The 19,379-nt window shown below is 43.4% G+C and overlaps 1 protein-coding gene and 1 long non-coding RNA gene across 5 annotated transcripts in view; one reads left to right on the top strand and one right to left on the bottom strand.

Moving 5' to 3' along the window:
* LOC144218678 (uncharacterized) overlaps positions 1-9,448 on the bottom strand; it is a 20,657-nt gene extending 11,209 nt beyond the window's left edge. Inside the window, exons 1-2 of the long non-coding RNA XR_013331221.1 lie at positions 9,200-9,448; positions 6,000-6,121 (exon numbers count right to left, since the gene is read on the bottom strand). This is a non-coding gene — a long non-coding RNA (uncharacterized LOC144218678). The remainder of the gene's footprint in view (positions 1-5,999; positions 6,122-9,199) is intronic.
* Positions 9,449-10,493: 1,045 nt separating this feature from the next.
* The window catches only part of DIS3L (DIS3 like exosome 3'-5' exoribonuclease), a 51,436-nt gene continuing 42,550 nt past the window's right edge, over positions 10,494-19,379 (top strand). For all 4 annotated transcript variants that reach the window (XM_077746886.1, XM_077746866.1, XM_077746872.1 and 1 more), the window contains exon 1: positions 10,494-10,647. In XM_077746886.1, coding sequence (XP_077603012.1) covers positions 10,529-10,647 — 119 coding nt within the window. In that variant the 5' untranslated portion in view covers positions 10,494-10,528. The remainder of the gene's footprint in view (positions 10,648-19,379) is intronic.

The raw sequence follows: 19,379 nt of genomic DNA, 5'->3' as shown, positions 1-19,379 counted from the left end.
TAACTTGGATATAAATTAAAATTTTAAAAAATTAATTAATTAAAATCTTGAAGCTTCCTAAGGCTTTCAAAACTGCTTCATTAAAAAGTTTGTCGCAAAAGGATAATGAAAAATTAAAGACACAAGAGGTACTTTAAACAAAAGACAGTAAGATTGACATGCCTCCTACTATTCCCTCCCGCTCTCCTTTACCCGAGTCCTCATGTTTTACTAATTCTCTGTCTGAATTGCCTTTCCACTCTGAAGAGAGTATTAAACAACTCCCTTTTAGGGGTGCCTGGGTGGCTCAGTCGGTTGGGCGTCCAACTTTGTTTCAGGTCATGATCTCACAGCTTGTGGGCTCAAGCCCTGAGTCGGGCTTCCGCGCCAGGAGCCTGCTTCGAATTCTGTCTATCTCTATCTCTCTCTCTCTTCTCTCTCTCTGCCCCTCCCCTGCTTGCACTCTGTCTCTGTCTCTCTCTCTAAAGATAAACAATTTAAAAAATTTTTTAACAGTTCCCTTTTAAGATAAAGCCACTCGAGATGGCAGGCAATCTTCTTAGGTATCTCTCACTCCTTGGTCAAAGGCCAAACTAAGGGTCATAGTTAAAGAAATTTCCTAACCGTAGAGAGGATCCCCCAAAGCATTTTGGAGAATCTGGATCATCACTGGGGCCTATGATCCGGGCTGCCATATTTTTGTGAGTTTCTACACAGGTAGAAAGGGAGGGCCGGGCGAAGCCCAAAAATAGATGCAGGAAACAAAATGGCAAACCCCTGAGGATATCAGAGATCCTCGGTCTTTAGTATGTTCCCCTACTGAAAAGCTTGCCATACTTTTGCAATGTGGCAACTGGTCTTTTAAAAGCCAACTCTGGGGGCACCTGGCTAGTTCAGTGGGTAGAGCATGCGACTCTTGATCTCAGAGTTGTAAATTCGAGCCCCACGTTGGACATAAAAATTACTTAAAGATAATAAAAAATCTGAAAAAAAACAAAAAGCCATTCTTAGAGTCATCATTGACCATTGATTGGTTTGTTACTCAAACAGGCAAACAAAAGAAAGATGAACCTATGGCAGACTTTACTTTCATTTTATTTTTTTAATTTATTTTTGAGAGAAAGAGAGTGCGAACAGGGGAGGGGCAGAGAGAGAGGGAGACACAGAATCTGAAGCAGGCTCCAGGCTCTGAGCTGTGAGCACAGAACCCGACGCAGGGCTCGAACCCACGAACCACAAGAACCTGAGCCGAAGTCGGACGCTTAACTGACTGAGCCACCCAGGCACCCCACCTATGGTATACTTTTATGGGGGCTTTCTTCCTACAGCTTCCAGGTTCCAAACAATAAACTAAGTCATGCATCCTGCTCTAGCTGCCCTATTTATAAACAGATTATCTCGTGAGATTAGTAGATTGATAAAAACGCAGAAAAGAAGATGGCAAGCCACCAGCTTGACTGACAGTCATGACCACAGCTGAGCACTGTGAAAGGTCTTTGAAGGCAGACCATGAAGGCCCCAAAAGTTCACCAAACCATGGGCCTTATAGCCACAACAGTTCCAAGGCCAGAGACCTAAAACGACACAAGGGCCTCCAGCATTACAGCCTCCTAGGGGGCCATTACCAAAACACTGGTCCGGAAATCAATGTCTCAGTTGTAATCAACTGGGACGCCAGAAAGAGACTGTCTTCCAAGGCCCGATACAAATTCTTCCACATCAGCTCAAATGCCCCCATATCTGCTCCCAAAGGAGGCCCCCATATGGTTCCTTCCCAGAGTCAATGGGACTCCGAGGGCCCCTCCAATAAACTGCTACCAGTAATCCCTTGAAGCAGCCTATGGGAAACTAAAATTAAAACTGATGGGAAATCTTGCCAAATTCTGGTAGCTACTGACACTACACTTTCTATTTTAAACCCCACTCTCACAGGACAATAAATCCCTCAGAGTGAAAAGAAGGTTTCCATAGTAAGGGTTTCTAATAAAATTCAGAGAGAGTTTCTATCTCAAGCAGTACAAAAGACTCTGTGACCTTTCACTGAAAACATCCCTTTTTTCTGTGTGAGTCAGCCCCAGTTAATCTATTAGGTAGAGATCTCCTTTCTAAATTAAAAGGGATGATACATTTTGCCTCCATTGCAGACCTCACCTTAGAATTTCCTGACCAACTTGAACCTATCTTTTATGTTCCCTACAAGTTCCTTGACATTGAAGAGGAAGAATTTCAACAAAGTCCCCTGATGTAATCAAGGTGCCCCAAACATCTGCAGGCTCNCGAAAGTCGGACACTTAACCGACTAAGCCACCCAGGCGCCCCTCTGCAGGTTACTTCTAATACTGACATTAGGAGAATGAAAAGTCCAGAGCCTATGAAAATTCAGATAGACATAACAAAACCTCTGCCCCAAATTGCCTCAACATCCACTAAAATTTGAGGCCATACAAGGCCTCACACCAGCAGTAGAAGACCTAATCATTTCTTGTACCAGCCCCTGTAACATGCCCATCTTCTCAGTCCAGAAACCTAATGGGGAGGATGGTAATTTGCCCAGGACTTGAGAAACTTTAACAAGGTAGTTGTTCAGGGCACCGGGCTGGTTCAATCAGTAGAGCACGCGACCCTTGATCTCAAGGTTGTGAGTTTGAGTCCCACGTTGGGTATAGAAATTACTCAAAAACAGAATCCTTAAAACAAACAAACAAGATAGTTATTCTCCATTTCCCAGCTTTTCCAAACCCACACACCCTTTTGCCATGAGTTCTACCTGATTCAAGGTGGTCCTCTGTTTCAGACTTTTGTTCATCCCCTGCAGCCCTCAGAGCCAATATCTATTTTGCCTTTACTCCTACTCTTTACAGTTCATGGATCTCTAGGCCTGGCTGGCTATTGCAGAGTATGGGTTCCTGATTTCTCTCTCTTGGCTTCCCCACACTGCGAACTGACTAAAATGTCAGTCCCTGAACCCCAGCCTTGGGAGGATAAACATAAGCAGGCCTTGATAAGACAGAAACAAGCACTACAAGAACTGCCTGTGTACAACTACCTGACTATTCAAAACCCTTCACCTTATTTGTGCATCAAAGAGAAAGTCAAGCCCTGGAAGTGCTTATGCAAGAACATGGAGACTGGTAGAGCATCCTTCTGGACTCCAATGCTCCCGCCTATATCCCACTGCCTTAAGGCTGTAGCCTCTGCAACAAAGTTCACAGAAGCCTTAGGAAATGTATTTACAGACTTCACACCTGCTCTAAGTCTTCTTAACTCTGAATTGACTCAACATTGCTCTGTGCAAGCTGACTCCTCCTCTGAGACCCTTCTGCTTTCACTACCTAATTTACATCTTAAATGTTGCAACTGTCCTTAATCCCACAGCACTACAACCTCTCTGCCTGATGGAGATGAGCCCTGTGACTGGGAGGTGGTAACATCCCATTTGGTGACACTGCTTCCTGCTTCACAAGACATCCTTTGACTAATCCTGATCTAATTTTGTTGCTGCTGAGTCATACTATCAAAATGAGAAAGGGATTTTCCAAGCTGGTTAGCTGTTACTATCTGATATGAGCTACTTGAAAGGATAATTTCTCACAAGCTAAATCCATCCATCAAGGCTCCAGGCCCTTACCAGAGCAGACCAGTTATCAAAAGGATGAACTGTTAATATTTATACTGATAGCAGGTATGCCTTTGGGGGGTCCTACCATGATTTGGAGATGTTATAGAAACAAAGAGGTTTTCTTACATCCACTGGTACCCCAATCGAAAGTGTAGAAGTTGGGGCGCTTGGGTGGCTCAGTTGGTTAACTGTCCAACTCTTAACTTGGGCTCAGGTCATAATCTCACAGTTTGTGAGATTGAGCCCCACATCGGGCTCTACATTGACACATGGAGCCGGCTTGGGATTCTCTCTCTCTCTCCCTCTCTCTCTTCCCCTCCCCTTGCTCACATCTCTCCTTCTCTCTCTCTCTCTCTCTCAAAATAAATAAACTTTAAAAACAAGTGTACAACAAGTAGGAGTGCCTGGATGGCTCAGTGGGCTAAGTGTCTGACTCCTGATTTGGGCTCAGGTCATGCATGATCTCACAGTTCATGGGATCAGCTCTGGTCAGGCCCTGCACTGATAGGATGTAGTCTGCTTGGGATTCTCTCTCTCCCTTTCTCTCTCTTCCCTTCCCCCCACACATGCTCTCTCCCAAAATAAACATTTTTTAAAAAATTGTACAAGTATATGACTTCTTACTGTATTCTCTTATCCTCCCAGATTGCTGTCATCAAAACTGAGGCTCACACTAAAAAGACAGGACCTGAGCATCAGGAAATGCCCTGGCTGACTCTCCTGCAAAGGCAGGAGCAACCGGATCGACAGAGCTCGTGGCACATGTGTATAAAACCCATTCTGCTCCTGGCCCCTCACTGCCAGACTTCTGCCATCTTGATGTCTTTATAACATGACGACAGTCTGCTCCTGAATCAGAGACCAGAAGAGGCAAACAATGGTTGTAGATTAAATGCACAGTTGGGGCTATGGGGCACCCAAGACAGCTGTTTGGTTCGTCCTTGCTCCCTAGAAAATCCCATTTTTGTTTTTGCACTCCTTCACCCGCCAAGGAGCAATGAAAGAGATTCACATTACAAATAAACATTTGTGGGGAGACTTCTACAAAATTGCACCAATGCCTGCCCGGTCAGGTCCATAATCCTGGAAAAACTATTTTCATTCCCGGAGGCCTCAAAGCTCCCTGGGGATCCTCTGAGTGCCCACAGCTGGACTTCATTCAACTGCCACCTAGTATAGGTTATCAATATGTCATTGTTATTGTCTGTACGTTTTCTGGATGGGTTGAAGCCTTCCCCTGCCGCAAGGCAGATGCCCTCACAGTGGCAAAGAAATTGAAAAACATGTTTCCCACTTGGGGTATACCTTCCACAATCTCTAGCGGGCAAAACTACAAGCTTTAACAAAGACCTTACAAACCTCTTGGTTTGTAAACCACTGTTCCTACCACCCTCAATCATCAGGCAAGGTCGAGAGAACGAATGGGAAGCTCAAACTTAAACTCTACACTTGCTGAAACTACTGGACTCTCCTGGCCTAAGTATTGCCTCTGATCTTTCTATTTGCAGACCTCTTTGGGAAACGTAAACTTGCTCCATATAAAACAGTCACCAACCGGGCACCTGGGTGGCTCAGATAGCTGAGCGTCCGACTTTGGCTGAGGTCATGATCTCACAGTTTGTGAGTTTGAGCCCCACATTGGGCTCTCTGTTGTCAGCACAGAGCTTGCTGTGTCTCTCTCTGCCCCTCCCCTGCTCACTATCTCTTTCTAAAAAATAAATGAAAACATAAAAAAATAAAATAGTCACCAGTCAACCAGTGTTTACTGGTATATAACTTTCTGTTGACCCCTTGTTATCTCAGGCTAGTATGAACAGTCACTGTAAATCTTTAAAATCTTATGCAAAAGCCTGTCGTCAACAGGTTAAAGAAGATTTCCCAGATCCCAGTTCAAAGGGTCCTGCTCGTCACAGCCTGGGTCTGTTAAGCATCTAACACTTGGTTTCGGTTCAGGTCATGATCTTGTGATTGGTGAGTTTGAGCCCATTGAACCCCAAATCAAGCCCCACATCAAGGCCCGCATTGGGCTCCACACTGGCAGTGCAGAAACTGCTTGGGATTCTCTCTCTTTCTCCCTCTCTTTCTGCTCTGTTTGCATGCTCTCTCTCTCAAAAATAAATAAATAAGGGGCGCCTGGGTGGCTCCGTCTGTTAAGCGTCCGACTTCAGCTCAGGTCATGATCTCACAGTTCGTGGGTTCCAGTCCCGCATCAGGCTCTGTGCGGACAGCTCAGAGATGTCAGCTTCAGATTCTGTGTCTCCCTCTCTCTCTCTGACCCTCCCCTGCTCATGCTGTCAGTCTCTCTCTCTCTCAGAAATAAATAAAACATTAAAAAAATAAAATAAATAAAAGAAAAAATAAAAATAAACAAATAAGCTTTAAAAAAAAAAAGGGTCCTTACCAAGCGCTCCTGACACTGACGTGAAACCAGAAGGCATTGAGGCTTGGGTGTACATCTCACAGGTAAAGAAGGCTCTGTGGGACATCTGATCCTACGCAGATACTGGAAACCTCCAAATCAAACTGGCGAGAAAGATAAGTAGCCTGCTTTCGCCCAAGATGCCAGACCAAGACTTCGTATTTCAAATAAACATGAAGTCCTCTCTTCTCTTTATTTCCTTTACTCTGGCATTGCCTGTGCCATCATGTATGTCTCCCAGACCATTGCTAAGGAGGGTAATCTTTCAAACTGTTGAACTTCTCATCAAACACTCCAGTCTGCCCATGATGCTAGAAACCCTCATGGTCATTCCTGTGACCAATTTCTCTTCTATTCCCAATGTCACCACAACGATAGACAACCCCCCGATTAGAAGTCTCTTATCAAGTTCAACTCAAATGGCGAGAAATCTAGTGCCTTGTTTTTATCGTTCACCAATGATAACTGTTCTTACCCAAGGAGACACAAATATCTGTGTAAATCTCAGTACATTTGCACACCTACATTCCCATGATTACCTATCTCAGATCTGCCCCCAATCTCAAAAAGATTTCAGTGGTGGCACCCATCTTTGCAAGGTATTTAGAACTATTGTGTGCTAGGAGATTTACTTCCGAAATACACTGAAGATCTGACTGAGTCCTGGCTTGGACAGGCAAATGCAATAATCCCTGTGAGTGGACACACTGGTGGTATCACCTTAACTGGAATGGTTTGTGCCCCAACATGGTTTATCTTTGTCTGTGGTGGTTATGATTCTCCTTGGAGCTATGGCTGGCAGAGAGTTGGGTAATACCTCTTAGGGTACCAAACTGTGCCCCTAACCGTTCACATTCAAACTAAGTTACCTCACTCCCCTGAGTGTACACTGTCAACTTAGAAAGGACCTTCTGAGAAACTGTCAATATTCAGGATTTGCTTCCTTTCACAGGTCCCTACTTCTTTGGCTAGGAATAAATGTGAATAAGAATATGATCAGGGACCTCTCCTTAACTCGAATAATATTGCAGCACGTGCTGCTAAAACAACAGCTGCCCAAGAAAATTCCTTAGACTCTGTGGCCAAGCTTGTTTTTGATAATAAGATAGCCCTCAGTTATCTTTCAGCTGAGCCAGAAGTATCTGTGCTGTGGCCACCACCACCTGCTGTGCTGGATGAACACTTCTGGAGAAGTTGAAACAGTTACAGAAGTTGGGGTGCTTGGGTGGTTCGGTTAGTTAAGCGTCTGACTTCTGCTCAGGTCCTGATCTCATGGTTCATGAGTTCAAGCTGGTGTTGGGCTCTGTGCTGACAGCTCAGAGCCTGGAGCCTGATTCCAATTCTGTGTCTCCCTCTGTCTTTTTGCCCCTCCCCCCACTCATTCTTTTCTCTCTCTCTCTCTCTCAAAAATAAGTAAAACATTTTAAAAATTTTAAAGATCACTGTACATGCTATTTGCTGTAAAAGGTGACTGCTTCAATGAGGTCTTTCTTTGACTTACTTGATTTTGACTGGGTTGGGTCTTGGACACCGTGGCTCCAAAGTCCACTCCAAACACTAGGAATTACTCTGCTTATAATAATCACAGTGGTCTCCCTAGTACACCATGTTCCCTCAAAAGCTTTAAATGCAGGTGTGCAGTGACTAACCACCCAGCAAATGATCTCCCTAAGACTGGGACGTCAGAAGAGGAGCGAAGGAAATGACCATCTAGAAAATTGTGAACCTGCATGAATACCAGAGATTGAGCAAAAAAATGACCTGACCTGTGAAAATCACACAGAGGATCAGCAAAAGCTGTGAGATGTACAGAGCGGTAGGCCAATGGCTTCAATTTTGATCACAGGTGTCAGTTGAGAGGGGAGGGGAGAGAGAGGGGAGGGAGAGGAAGGGCAGGGGCTGGAGAGGAAAAAAGAAAAGAACAATAGGCTTCAAACTGCTCCCCCCCACCCCCAGCCAATCAAGACTTAATTGGTTTCAGCCTCTCCCAGGAATGTGCCCTTAGCCAGTCTAACCAGAATGATCTGATCCACTCTAGTGAGGCCTTCCGCATGATAGACCCCCCAACTCTTCCTCCAAAGAAAGGTAACCTTGCCTGAAACAATCCACCCTTTGTTCAAAACTTCCCTTTCCACTTCCCTTCTGCCTAAAAGCCCTTCCATCTTGTACAGCTCCTCAGAGCTCTTTTCTGTTTGCTAGATGGGATGCCGTGTGATTCATAAATCCTTAAATACAGCCAATTTGATCTTTAAATTTACTTGAAATTTTTTTTAACAATAGGAAGCATAATGTTCCCAGCCAGCTGGTTGAGCCGCCTTAACTAGAGCTCAAGAAAGAGACTATAAAGTCCTTAGATACAAGAGCTATATTTTATTCATCTGTGAATCACACAGTAATTAGTTAAGAGCCTGCTTTGGATCCAGCCAGCTCTTGGCTTGAATATAGATTCTACCCCTTAATAACTGGGTAACCTTGGCCACTTAACCTTCCTACTCCTGTCTCGTCTGTAAAATGGGAATCCTAATGCCTGACTCCATTGACTTGTGGGAATTACATTTGACACTTGCATGTAATGCTTTTGGTACAGTTCAGAAGTCTTTCCTGAGCGCTTGGAAGAACAGTGGCTTCTATCCAACGAAGAGTGTGTGATCTGAGAAGAAACGGAGTCTCCCAAGTTCAAAGGATAATTCCTTTGCCAGAGGCTGTAAATGCCATAAAGCTGGGATTGACTAGATAAGCATTTACCTTAAGGAAATGGATTGGTTTTCATTTTATCTGCATTATTTGAATTTTGATATGGATTAAAAATACATGAAATTAGGGGCGCCTGGGTGGCTTAGTCGGTTAAGCGTCCGTCTTTCGCTTAGGTCATGATCTCGCGGTTCGTGGGTTCGAGCCCCGCGTCGGGCTCTGTGCTGACTGCCAGCTCAGAGCCTGGAGCCTGTTTCAGAGTCTGTGACTCCCTCTCTCTCTGACCCTCCCCTGCTCACGCTGTCTCTCTCTCTCCTGGAAATAAATAAATAAAACATTTAAAAAAATAAAATAAAAATACATGAAATTAAAAATAAATACGACTTTTTAAAGGGGAAAAATGCTGGGCTGTCAGGGTTGCTGGCTTATTCGCTCAATCTTTTAGCTCTTTCGGAAAGCAAGAGCAACCAAGAGAAAACACTAATAATTACCTCCTCGGCAGCCCCCATTCCTGTATGGACCTGGGGATAGACACAAAGTCTAATAATCCTTCAGGGTTGCACCAAATCTTTCTTCACCAAGCTTTAAACCAGCTTCCACAAATTCCACAGATCTTTAGCTCCCTAAGTGTTTGGGGCGGTTTCCACCTTTCCTAGGCCCCCAGGCAACGGTAGCCGGAGGAGAAACTGAGGTGGGGCTGGAGGAGCCTGGCTGGGCTGGAGCACCCTGCCGCGGGGCCTCCTCCTGCTCTCGGCCCGGGACGCGGCCGTTAGGGCGGTTCCGGCGCCCCTCGGGGCGCCCCGGAGCCCGCGGAGCCCAGGCCNTGGGTCCCCTGGGCGCGGGAACCGGCCTCTTCTGCCGCCTTCCCCACCCCACCCCCCCAGGATCGCGAGAGCTTAAAATGGGGGCGAGGGTGCTGAGCAGCAACTGCTGCTGGTCATTTGACACTTTTTACTCCCCACAAATTTCCTGACCTGGCAGCCCAGACGCCTCCGACTTTTAGCCAGTGGAGAGTCCTCTGCACTAAGGGTTTGCCACTTGTCTGGGGCCCTCGTACAGGAAGGTCTCAGGGAAGCTGGATTTGGGGCTCCTGTGCGCTAGACCTTCCCCCACTTTTTTCTCAGTTGCAAGAGTGGCCGATTTAACGAGGAAGATTACTGGTTCTCTTCCCTCTGGTGGGAGCGGGACGTGAGGGTCCTTCCCAGCGAGTATTTGGAGTCCTCAGTTTATGGTTAAGGTGAACATTCCGGTGCAGCATGGCGAACCAGCACCCTGAGATGCGGGCTGGGTGGAAAGCCTAACCACTGCCCTTGCTTGCACTGAGCATCTTTTCCAGTCGATTCCGGCCTCCTGGCCCCCTGGAGACTTCTGAGCATGTACACAAGCTTGATTCAGAACCCGCTTGAAATTGCCAGGCATAAACAAGTGGTAAACTTGTAGATTTGGGAGGACCCCATTTGAATGGGAGTGTATGTCAGTGAGATAACAGAAATAAATATTTAGGTTGTGCTGAGGATTTGCTTGTTTTAAAAAAAATTAATCATCTGCACCACTGACAACACCGTACACCACCCTGAGCCTTATCACAGCTTCAGAAAAATGAAGATGCTGAATTTACCTAACTTGAGGCCTCTACCAAAGTAGATTCGTCATGTCCTTCAAAAACTTTTGGGTGTAGTTAAGACTGGAAGTTATTTTGTCTACTGGAGCACCTTGACCTTGAAATAGTAGTCAGCCAGGTTTGCAAATGTCTCTAATCGCTTACATTTTGAATTTTGTTTTTAGATGGGAAGCTCTTGTCTAGTGATGTGACCCATTACATGATCCCAGATTGGAAAGTTGTTCAAGATTACCTCGAGATCCTGGAGTTTCCTGAGTTGAAGGGGATTATTTTCATGCAAACGGCTTGTCAAACCGTGCAGCACCAAAGGGGCCGGAGGTATCCGTTTTTGCATTATTTATTTATTTTTATATGGCGGATTTTTCTTTTCCCCTTTAGAAAAGGTCCCTTGTCAGAGGAGATGAGGAGGAATTCATTATTTTGTCAGAAGGGACTTTTTGAACTAATTTGGTATTCTCTTTGCTGGTGAGGAATGCAGTAACATTATTTTATATTTCTGCTTCAACACCTGGCCAAGAGATTGGACTGTAGATCAATAAACTGCAGTGTCCCCAGCATCTGGGTATTTAAGATTCTTGGCTTTTGGTTTGCATTTATTTTTTCGATACATTGTTTCAGAGGCCTACACTTTCAGGGAAGGGGAAAGAGTACTTTATTTTTAAATTTTAAACTGTTGATTGTGATACAAATTGTACCTGTAGTGATTTACTTAAAGAAACCAGAAGTAACTTGGTTTATCTTTACATTACTACTGATTTGTACATTACAAAACTACGAATCATATTAATTGTATTTGCTAAACAAAGGGCCTCTGAGTGAAATCAGTACAAAATGCTTGCCTTGTACCGAAATAAAAAAACAGTTCACCTTTTAAACAAATACCTGAAAAATGGTTCTGCTTCGTTTAACATTGGAAAGGATTTATGATTTCAACGTGAAGACTGCTTAGAAACACCATATTAGAATTATACATCCAACCTTTTAACACCCCTCATTATTTAGAAAGCAGAAACTGTATGTTTATTCTTTTTTAAGTGTTGTGGCTTCTTCAGACATTGGTGGTAAAAGATGAAGTGTGTTTATTTGTATATGAAAATGATGAGTTGTCATTATATGCGGTGTTCAAAAAAATGTGCATTAACTGAATTGCAGATTTTTCAGATAGAATATTTTTAAATGAGTTTGAAGTTGATTTTGTTCAGACATCCAGATATAGATGTTTATACACATCCAGGTTTGAACACTGCTCCAGGTGTCGTATTTCAATTTCTGCTACTAAAATCAATTTGTTGCTATCATTCGGATTGCAGGCACTCTGCTGAGCCTTTTCAACTTCTGTTTTCTAAAATATTTTTAATATTAAGGGTTGTTTTAAAAACCAATTCCTGAGACACTCAAAAGCAAAGAATTGGAATTTAAATGCCTTTTCTCCTCAACATTTCAAAAGTCGTTAACTTGATGAAAAACTATTGGTTTTCCACCGCTTTACCATGTCTCTGAATACACTAAATGTGAAAACAAAGGATGAAGAGTTGTGAAATTGACCGATAGGATAACATCCTGATTTTCCCACTTGGTAAGCACATTTGGAGCTCATAGTTCCGGGCCTTATAGAGCACAAAAAGAAGTACAGTTGACTCTTGAACAATATGGGGATTAGGGGCATGGACCCCTACAAAATCCATGTATGTATAACTTTTGATTCCCTGAAAACTTAACTAATAGCCTACTGTGGATCAGAATCCTTACCGATAACATAAATAGCCGATTGACATATGTTTAATATATTGTATATTATATACTGTATTCTTGCAATCAAGTAAGCTAGAGAAAAGATAAACCATAAGGACAGGGTGACTGGGTGGCTCAGGCAGTTAAGCCTCCAACTCTTGGTTTTGGCTCAGGTTATGCTCCCATGGTTCATGAGTTCAAGCCTCACGTTGGGCTCTGAGCTGACAGCATGGAGCCTGCTTGGGATTCTCTCTCCCTCCACCCACCCACACCTTTCCCCTGCTCCTGCTTTCTCCCTTTCTCAAAATAAATAAATAAACTAAAAAAAAAAAACCATAAGGAAGAGAAAATATATTTACAATGCTGTACCGTATTTACTGAAAAATGAGAAAATACATTTACAATACTCTACCATATTTACTGAAAAAAATCCACATAGAAGTGGACCCTCACAGTTCAAACCCAGGTTGTTCAAAGGTCAACTGTATTAGTCCCTCTCTCAACAAAGTTGTTGTCTTGTTGGGTTAGGTGCAAGAAGGTAATGGTGACACACCTTAGACCCAGGCAGTATAATTTAATGTGGACTGTGCAAAGTGCACAGGTGAATACAGGGAGTGAGGGTTCAGCCAGAAAGCCCTCTGAAGGAAATAGGTTTGAAATTGGTCTTAAAGCAGGGGTTCTAAACATAATTGATGAAGAGAAGAAATGATAAAGACAAAGCAGGTTTGGGTCTTGGTGCTTTGTTTCCCTGGTAAGCAACCAGCAGTTTGTATCCAGGTTGAAACTGCCAAATGACCAAAATTACCTAAGCTCTGAAGAGTGTCATATATTGGGGCGCCCGAGTGGCTCAGTTAGTTAAGCATCTGACTTCAGCTCAGGTTATGATCTCATGGTTTGTGGGTTTGAGCCCCACGTCGGGCTCTGTGCCGACAGCTAGCTCAGAGCCTGGAGCCTGTTTCAGATTCTGTGTCTCCCTCTCTCTCTGACCCTCCACTGCTCATACTGTCTGTCTCTCTCAGAAATAAATAAAACATTAAAAAAAAAAAGAGTGTCATATATTGAAAGCTAACTTTATAATTGATCACAACCATTGACTATAGAAGATCTAGGGAATTTGCTTTATTTATACTTCAAAAGCATTAAGTGTAAGCCATTGGACTTTTATTTTTTTTAACGTTTATTCATTTTTGAGAGGGAGAGAGAGAGAGTGAGAGAGAGAGAGTACTCGAGTGGGGGAGGAGCAGAGAGAGAGGGAGACACAGAATCCAAAGCAGGCTCCAGGCTCTGAGCTGTCAGCGCAAAGCCTGACGTGGGGCTTGAACTCATGGACCGTGAGATCATGACCTGAGCTGAAGTCAGACACCCAACTGGCTGAACCACCCAGGCGCCCCCCCCCCATATTTTTATATTTAGTCACAAGTGGCCTAGCAGAAGCTCTCTGGTGTTTTGCTTTACTTAATGTTGGAAAATGTTTTGTTCTGTGTTTCATTTCTTCCTTGGAGATTTTTGAGATGCTAGTAAATACATTCTATTTGATATGCTTTTAGGTACATTATTGCTTAGAAAAGCTTTATCAATTAAAAATACCTGGTTGGTCTAGTGTCTGGTGTAAGGATGCCTTGCTTTCTCTCCTTTGGGTGCCTTCCTTAATTCCTTCATTATAGCTTCAGAGTCTCAACAGTTGCTCAGTATATGACATAAGATTGGAATCATAGGGGTGCCTGGATGGCTCCGTTGGTTGAGCATCTATCTCTTGGTTTTGGCTCAGTTTGTTATCTTACATTTCCGTGAGTTCGAGCCCCACATCGGGCTCTGCACTGGCAGCCTGGAACTTGCTTGGGATTCTCTCTCCCTCTCGCTCTGCCCCTACCGTTGTGTACACTCATGCATGCTCTCTCTCTCTCAAAAAATAAATAAACTTAGGGGCACCTGGGTGGCTGAGTTAGTTAACGTCCAACTCTTGATTTTGGCGTAGGTCATGATCTCACCGTTTGTGAGATCAAGTCCCACACTGGGCTCTGTGCTGACAGCATGGAACCTGCTTATAATTCTCTCTCTCCCTCTCTCTCTGGTCCACCCCTGCTCACACACTCTCAAAATAAATAAATAATTAAACATTTTAAAAATAAAATATAAATAAACACTTTTTTAATATTGAAATTANGATCTAATTCGCATTCAGTGTATTACTCAACATGAGTAATGTTATCGACTTTGTTTCTAAAAAGCTTTTTATAGACTTTTTTCTCATGGACACCCAGTTAATTTATTTGATTGCATTATTACTTTAATATGTTTAAACATAAATCTAGATGTAAAGTCCTCATGCTTAAATACTTACTATGACCCTAAACCCAAATTGGACCTTCATATTAAATAAACAAAGCTTACAAAATAAAAAGACTGCAAATGAGCATTAATTTAATGTGACAGATGACATTGTTTTATGGAGATGAAATCACCAGAGTTGAGTTTAACCATAAAAAGACATAGTGTCTTATCTGGTTCTGTATTTAAGATGATTTTATGTTTTGATTTCAATAACGACAATGCAGAAAATGCCTGTTCTCAGAAGTGTATTACATAAACCATTATCAGAAAGTGTTGAGTTTTTGATTGTTCAGGATAATCACATGTGCTGGCATCCAACAATCCTCAAACACTTAGTGAGGGATCTTTTTTTTTTTAAGCTTATTTATTTATTTTAAGAGAGAGAGAGCGCGCACGCAGGAGGGGCAGAGAGAGACAGGGTGGGAGAGAGAGAATCCAAGTTGGTGCCACACCATCAGTACGGAGCCTGCCATAGGGCTCGAACCCACGAACCGTGAGATCGTGATTTGAGCCAAAACCACGAGTCGGTTGCTTAACATACTGAGCCACCCAGGCGTCCCAGTGAGGGATCATTTGATGGCTCTGGTGAAGCTGTCTTGTCCTTTGCATTCATCCGTGAATGCAGGTGCTCATCTGTTTATTCAACAAATACTTAGAGACTGTGTGTGCCAGAAACTTGTGCTAGCACCAAGGAGGCAGTAAGGAACAAAAGTAGACACAGCCTTGAGGGGGAGACAGGTGGCACTCAGATAATCACGCAGATGGAGGACTACAGCTGTGATAGATGGCCTGAGGGATATGTGCTTAGTTCCAGGAGAGCTCAAATTAGGTAGGGGAGGAAAAGCTTTCCTGAGGGAGATGCCTACCCTGCCTGGGCTCTGGGGGATGTAGGTAGGAGTAACCAGGAGAAGAGCTTTTCAGGTGAGGGGGCTGTGCAGGGTGTGGGGAGGGGGATTTGGCCCATTCAGGGAACTGAAAGAAGGCCCCGGCTTGGATGATGAGTCTCGGGGATGTTGATGAAGGGTTGAAAGCAGGGTGGGACAATATATATGATCAGATTCCTACTTTGAAAAGGTGACTAGGGGCACCTGGGTGGCTCAGCGTCCAACTCTTGATTTTGGCTCAAGTCATGATCTCACGGTTCATGGGTTTGGGCCCCATGTGGGGCTCTGCTCTGACAGCCTAGAACCTGCTTGAGATTCCCTCTCTCCCTCCCTTTTTGTCCCCCACCTTCTCATGCATGCATGCAAACATCTCTCTCTCAAAAATAATTAGAAAAAAAAAACTTGAAAAGATGACTAGACCAGTAGAGAAGAAGCTATTACTTTAGTTCATAGGAGAGGTGTTGGTAGCTTAGAGGTGGAAAGAAATAGAAATTTCCAACAGCATCTTAGTAGGTAAAAGTCTGTCGAAGTTTCTAAGTATATAACCAAAAGAACTGAAAATATATCCACACAAAATTTGTGCATGCATGTTCATAGCACTGTGTTCATAATAGCCCCAAAAGTGGGAAGAGCTCAAATGTCCATCAACTGATAATGGTTATACAAGGGAAGACTGTTCAGCCATAAAAGGAATGAAGCACCAACACAGGCTACGGCATGGATGAACCTTGAAAATACTATGCTAAGTGAAAGAAGCCAGCCACATGGAAGTCATTTTTCTATGATTCCATTTATATGAAATGCCTAGACTCAGTAAATCCAAGAGATGGAAAATAGACTAGTGGTGGCCAGGGGCAGGGACATGGGGAATGATTGCTTAATGGATGTTTCTTTTTGGGGTGATAAAATGTCTGGACTTCGTGGTGATGGTTGCTTAATTCTGTGACTGTACTAAATTGAACTGTACATCTTAAAAGGGTTAATTTTATGGTATATGAATTATCTCTCAGTAAAGCTAAAGAAACCCTATAAAACTTATTAGCAGAGTTAGATCTGTGAGGTGCGGGAGAAGATGGTGTCAAGGCCAGCACCGAGTTTCTGGTTTCTATCCAGTTATGTAACTGGATAGAAAGAGGGAGCACTGGACGAGGTCCAAAGGGGTATGACTAGAGGTCATTCCTCTGAGGTTGCCTTTGAGGCTTCCCAATGGCAGCAGTTAGAGGGCATCAGATGGTCCAAAATACACTCCATTGAAAATGTTTTACTAGTACCACCTAGGGGCATCTGACTGACTCAGTCAGTGGAACATGTGACTCTTGATCTCGAGGTTGTGAGTTCAAGCCCTGCAATGGGCATAGAGCTTACTTGTAAAAACTCTGGGGCACCTGGCTGGCTCAGTCAGAAGAGCACATGACTCTTAATCTTGGTATTGTGAGTTTGAGCCCCACGTGGGGTGTAGAGATTACTTAAATAAAATTTTTTTTTNAAGCCACCCAGGCGCCCCTTAAATAAAATTTTTAAAGAAAAAATTCTTGTAGAAAACTCAAGGACCCCTGAAAGTAAGTCTCCGAGACCCTAGCAGAATTCTGCGAGAACTGGCTGAAGAAACACAACATTGTCCATCCCCGGACTGGTGGTGGGATGTCCACTCCTAACCCCCCGAGAAGAGAGAGAGGGGATGTTGCATTCTGTACAAAAGTCCATCTAAAGAAGGCAAGTGTAGGGGCGCCTGGGNTATATCCATACTCCTAAGAAATTGTTTGAAATGCTTAAATAATAGAGATTTGGGAAATGCTTAAGCCAGTCCAGAGAAACTAGGATTCTTCTACGAGACTGAAAATTTTTTAAATTTCAGATCATTTTATTGTACTTGACTTTCTGAAACTGCTGTTCTCCTATCATTCAGGCCAAACTTGTTCAAGGCACCAGGATCTTCTCTGCTGGCTCCGTGCAGGATCCTCATATATCTAATCCCATCGCATGCACCACCAGCCCTGACTAGCAAAAAATATGACTATATTGTATGTATGCACTATTCAATTACAACCATAAGCCCACATGCCCCTACCAGAAAACCTGGCTGTCACACTCAAAGTGATTCACTATTTCCTGCTTTCCCCATTAATATTCTTGTGCCATTTGTTCATCTGTCTTACCCCGCTGATAGGTAGCTGACAAATGGAAGCATGCACTACAAGTCTAAGGAAAATACATGGGAGTGAAACTTTAAATTGAGAAAATTCTTTTTGTTAAGTTACGTATTTTGTGAAACATGGAGAAGGATTGTCATTCCTCTGATTTGGTGGTAAACGCCCTGGGTCTGGCTTGTGGAACATCAGTATTTGAGGGGGACAGGATTGGAGAATCTCTGGGTCTAAAGCGCACTGTGAGAGGTGCCTGCGTGGCTCAGTCAGTTTAGTGTCCAACTCGTGATCTCCACCCAGGTCATGATCTCACGGTTCATGTGTTCAAGACCCAAGACCCACATCGGGCTCTGTGCTGACAGTATAGAGCCTGCTTGGGATTCTCTCTCTCTCTCTCTCTCTCTCTCTCTCTCTCTCTCTCTCTCTCCCTCTCTCTCTCTGTCCCTGCCCTGTGCATGTGCTTTTGTTCTCAAAATAAATAAATAAACATTTAAAAATACATATATGTATAAAGTGTGATAACAAATCAGGGACTATGTGAAGAGCCTAGCAGAACTGTAACCGGGTTCTGAAAATGCCAGGGTGTGTTCTAACACTCTGCTGTCTTGTGTTTGGACCACTCTTGTCACAAAGAGATGTGAGTTCATTTACGCATTTGGAAAACATTTCTTGGGCACATGAACCACTGTCTGCTATCCTGAACTTTCTGTCCCCTCTCCTTCTTTGGGCCCTTTCGCTAATTCTCACTCACCCTTCTCATCTCAGATGTCACCTTCCCTGTCCCTCCCGTGTTCTTGTCATACTCTGCCCCTTTCCCTTCATGGCACTTCTCCCACTGAAATGGGTGGTTCTGATTTTTGTTTTTATTTGGTTTTGCCAGTTAGCCTAGCTGCTTTTTAAAATTGTGGTAAATGTATATAGCATGAGATTTACCATTTTAAACACTTTTTTAAAGTTTATCTATTATGAGGGAGAGAGAGAAAATTCTAAGCAGTCTCTGCATTGTTAGCGTGAAGCTTGATGTGGGGCTTGAACCCACAAACTGTGAGATCATGAACTGAGCCAAAGTCTAGACTCAGATGCTAAACTGACAGAGCCACCCAGTCACCCACCACTTTTTAGTGTATAGTTCAGTGGCTTTGAATACATTCACATTTCATGCAGTTATCACCACCGTCCTCTCCAGAACTTTTTTCCACCTCCCTAAACTGAAACTCTATACCCATTAAATACTAACTTCCCATTTCCCCCTCCCCCAAGCCCCTGGCAACAAACCATTCTACCTTCTGTCCCTATAAATGTGACTAAATACCTTAACCTCACGTGAGTGGAATCATACAGTGTTTGTCCTTTTGCGACTGGCTCATTTCACTTAGCATAACGTCTTGAAGGTTCATCCATGTTGTAGCCTGTGTCAGAACTTCCATTTTTAACACCAAATAATACTCCCTTGCATACATTCCACGTTTTGTTTATCCATCTATCTGTCGGGACACTTGCTTCCTTGGTTATTTTTGGCTATTGTGAATGATGCCACTGTGAACATTGTTACAAGGATATGTCTTTGATGCCCTGTCTTCAGTCCTTTGGGGTACACACCCAGAAGTGCACTTGCTGGGTTGTAGGGTAGCTCTTGGATTAATTTTTTCAAGGAATGGTAATTTTGTCCTGACCACGGCTAGCAAGGTGCTGCAGACAAAGGACAGAAAGGAGATGCTTAGATGATGGAGCAAAAGGGAAGGAATGCAGCAAACATTTGCTAAATGAAGGGCGTTTGGTATAGAAGGTAATTGGTAAACAAAAAAGTGCACCAAGTTCAGGTACTTTATTAGGTGTAGATAAAGGGCGGCACCAATACTGTGGACGATAAGATCAGGAAAAATAGGCAATATTTTTTCAGTGTTGTCTCTGAAATAATAAATCACAGTTGTTTATGGAGTCTCTTCTAAAATCTTTTATT

This window comes from Crocuta crocuta, unplaced genomic scaffold (genome assembly GCF_008692635.1).
Source record: "Crocuta crocuta isolate KB4526 unplaced genomic scaffold, BGI_CrCroc_1.0 scaffold130, whole genome shotgun sequence".
Taxonomy (NCBI): Eukaryota; Metazoa; Chordata; class Mammalia; order Carnivora; family Hyaenidae; genus Crocuta; species Crocuta crocuta.
Note: the sequence above shows the minus strand (reverse complement) of the source record. Positions and strands in the feature narration are given on the sequence as shown.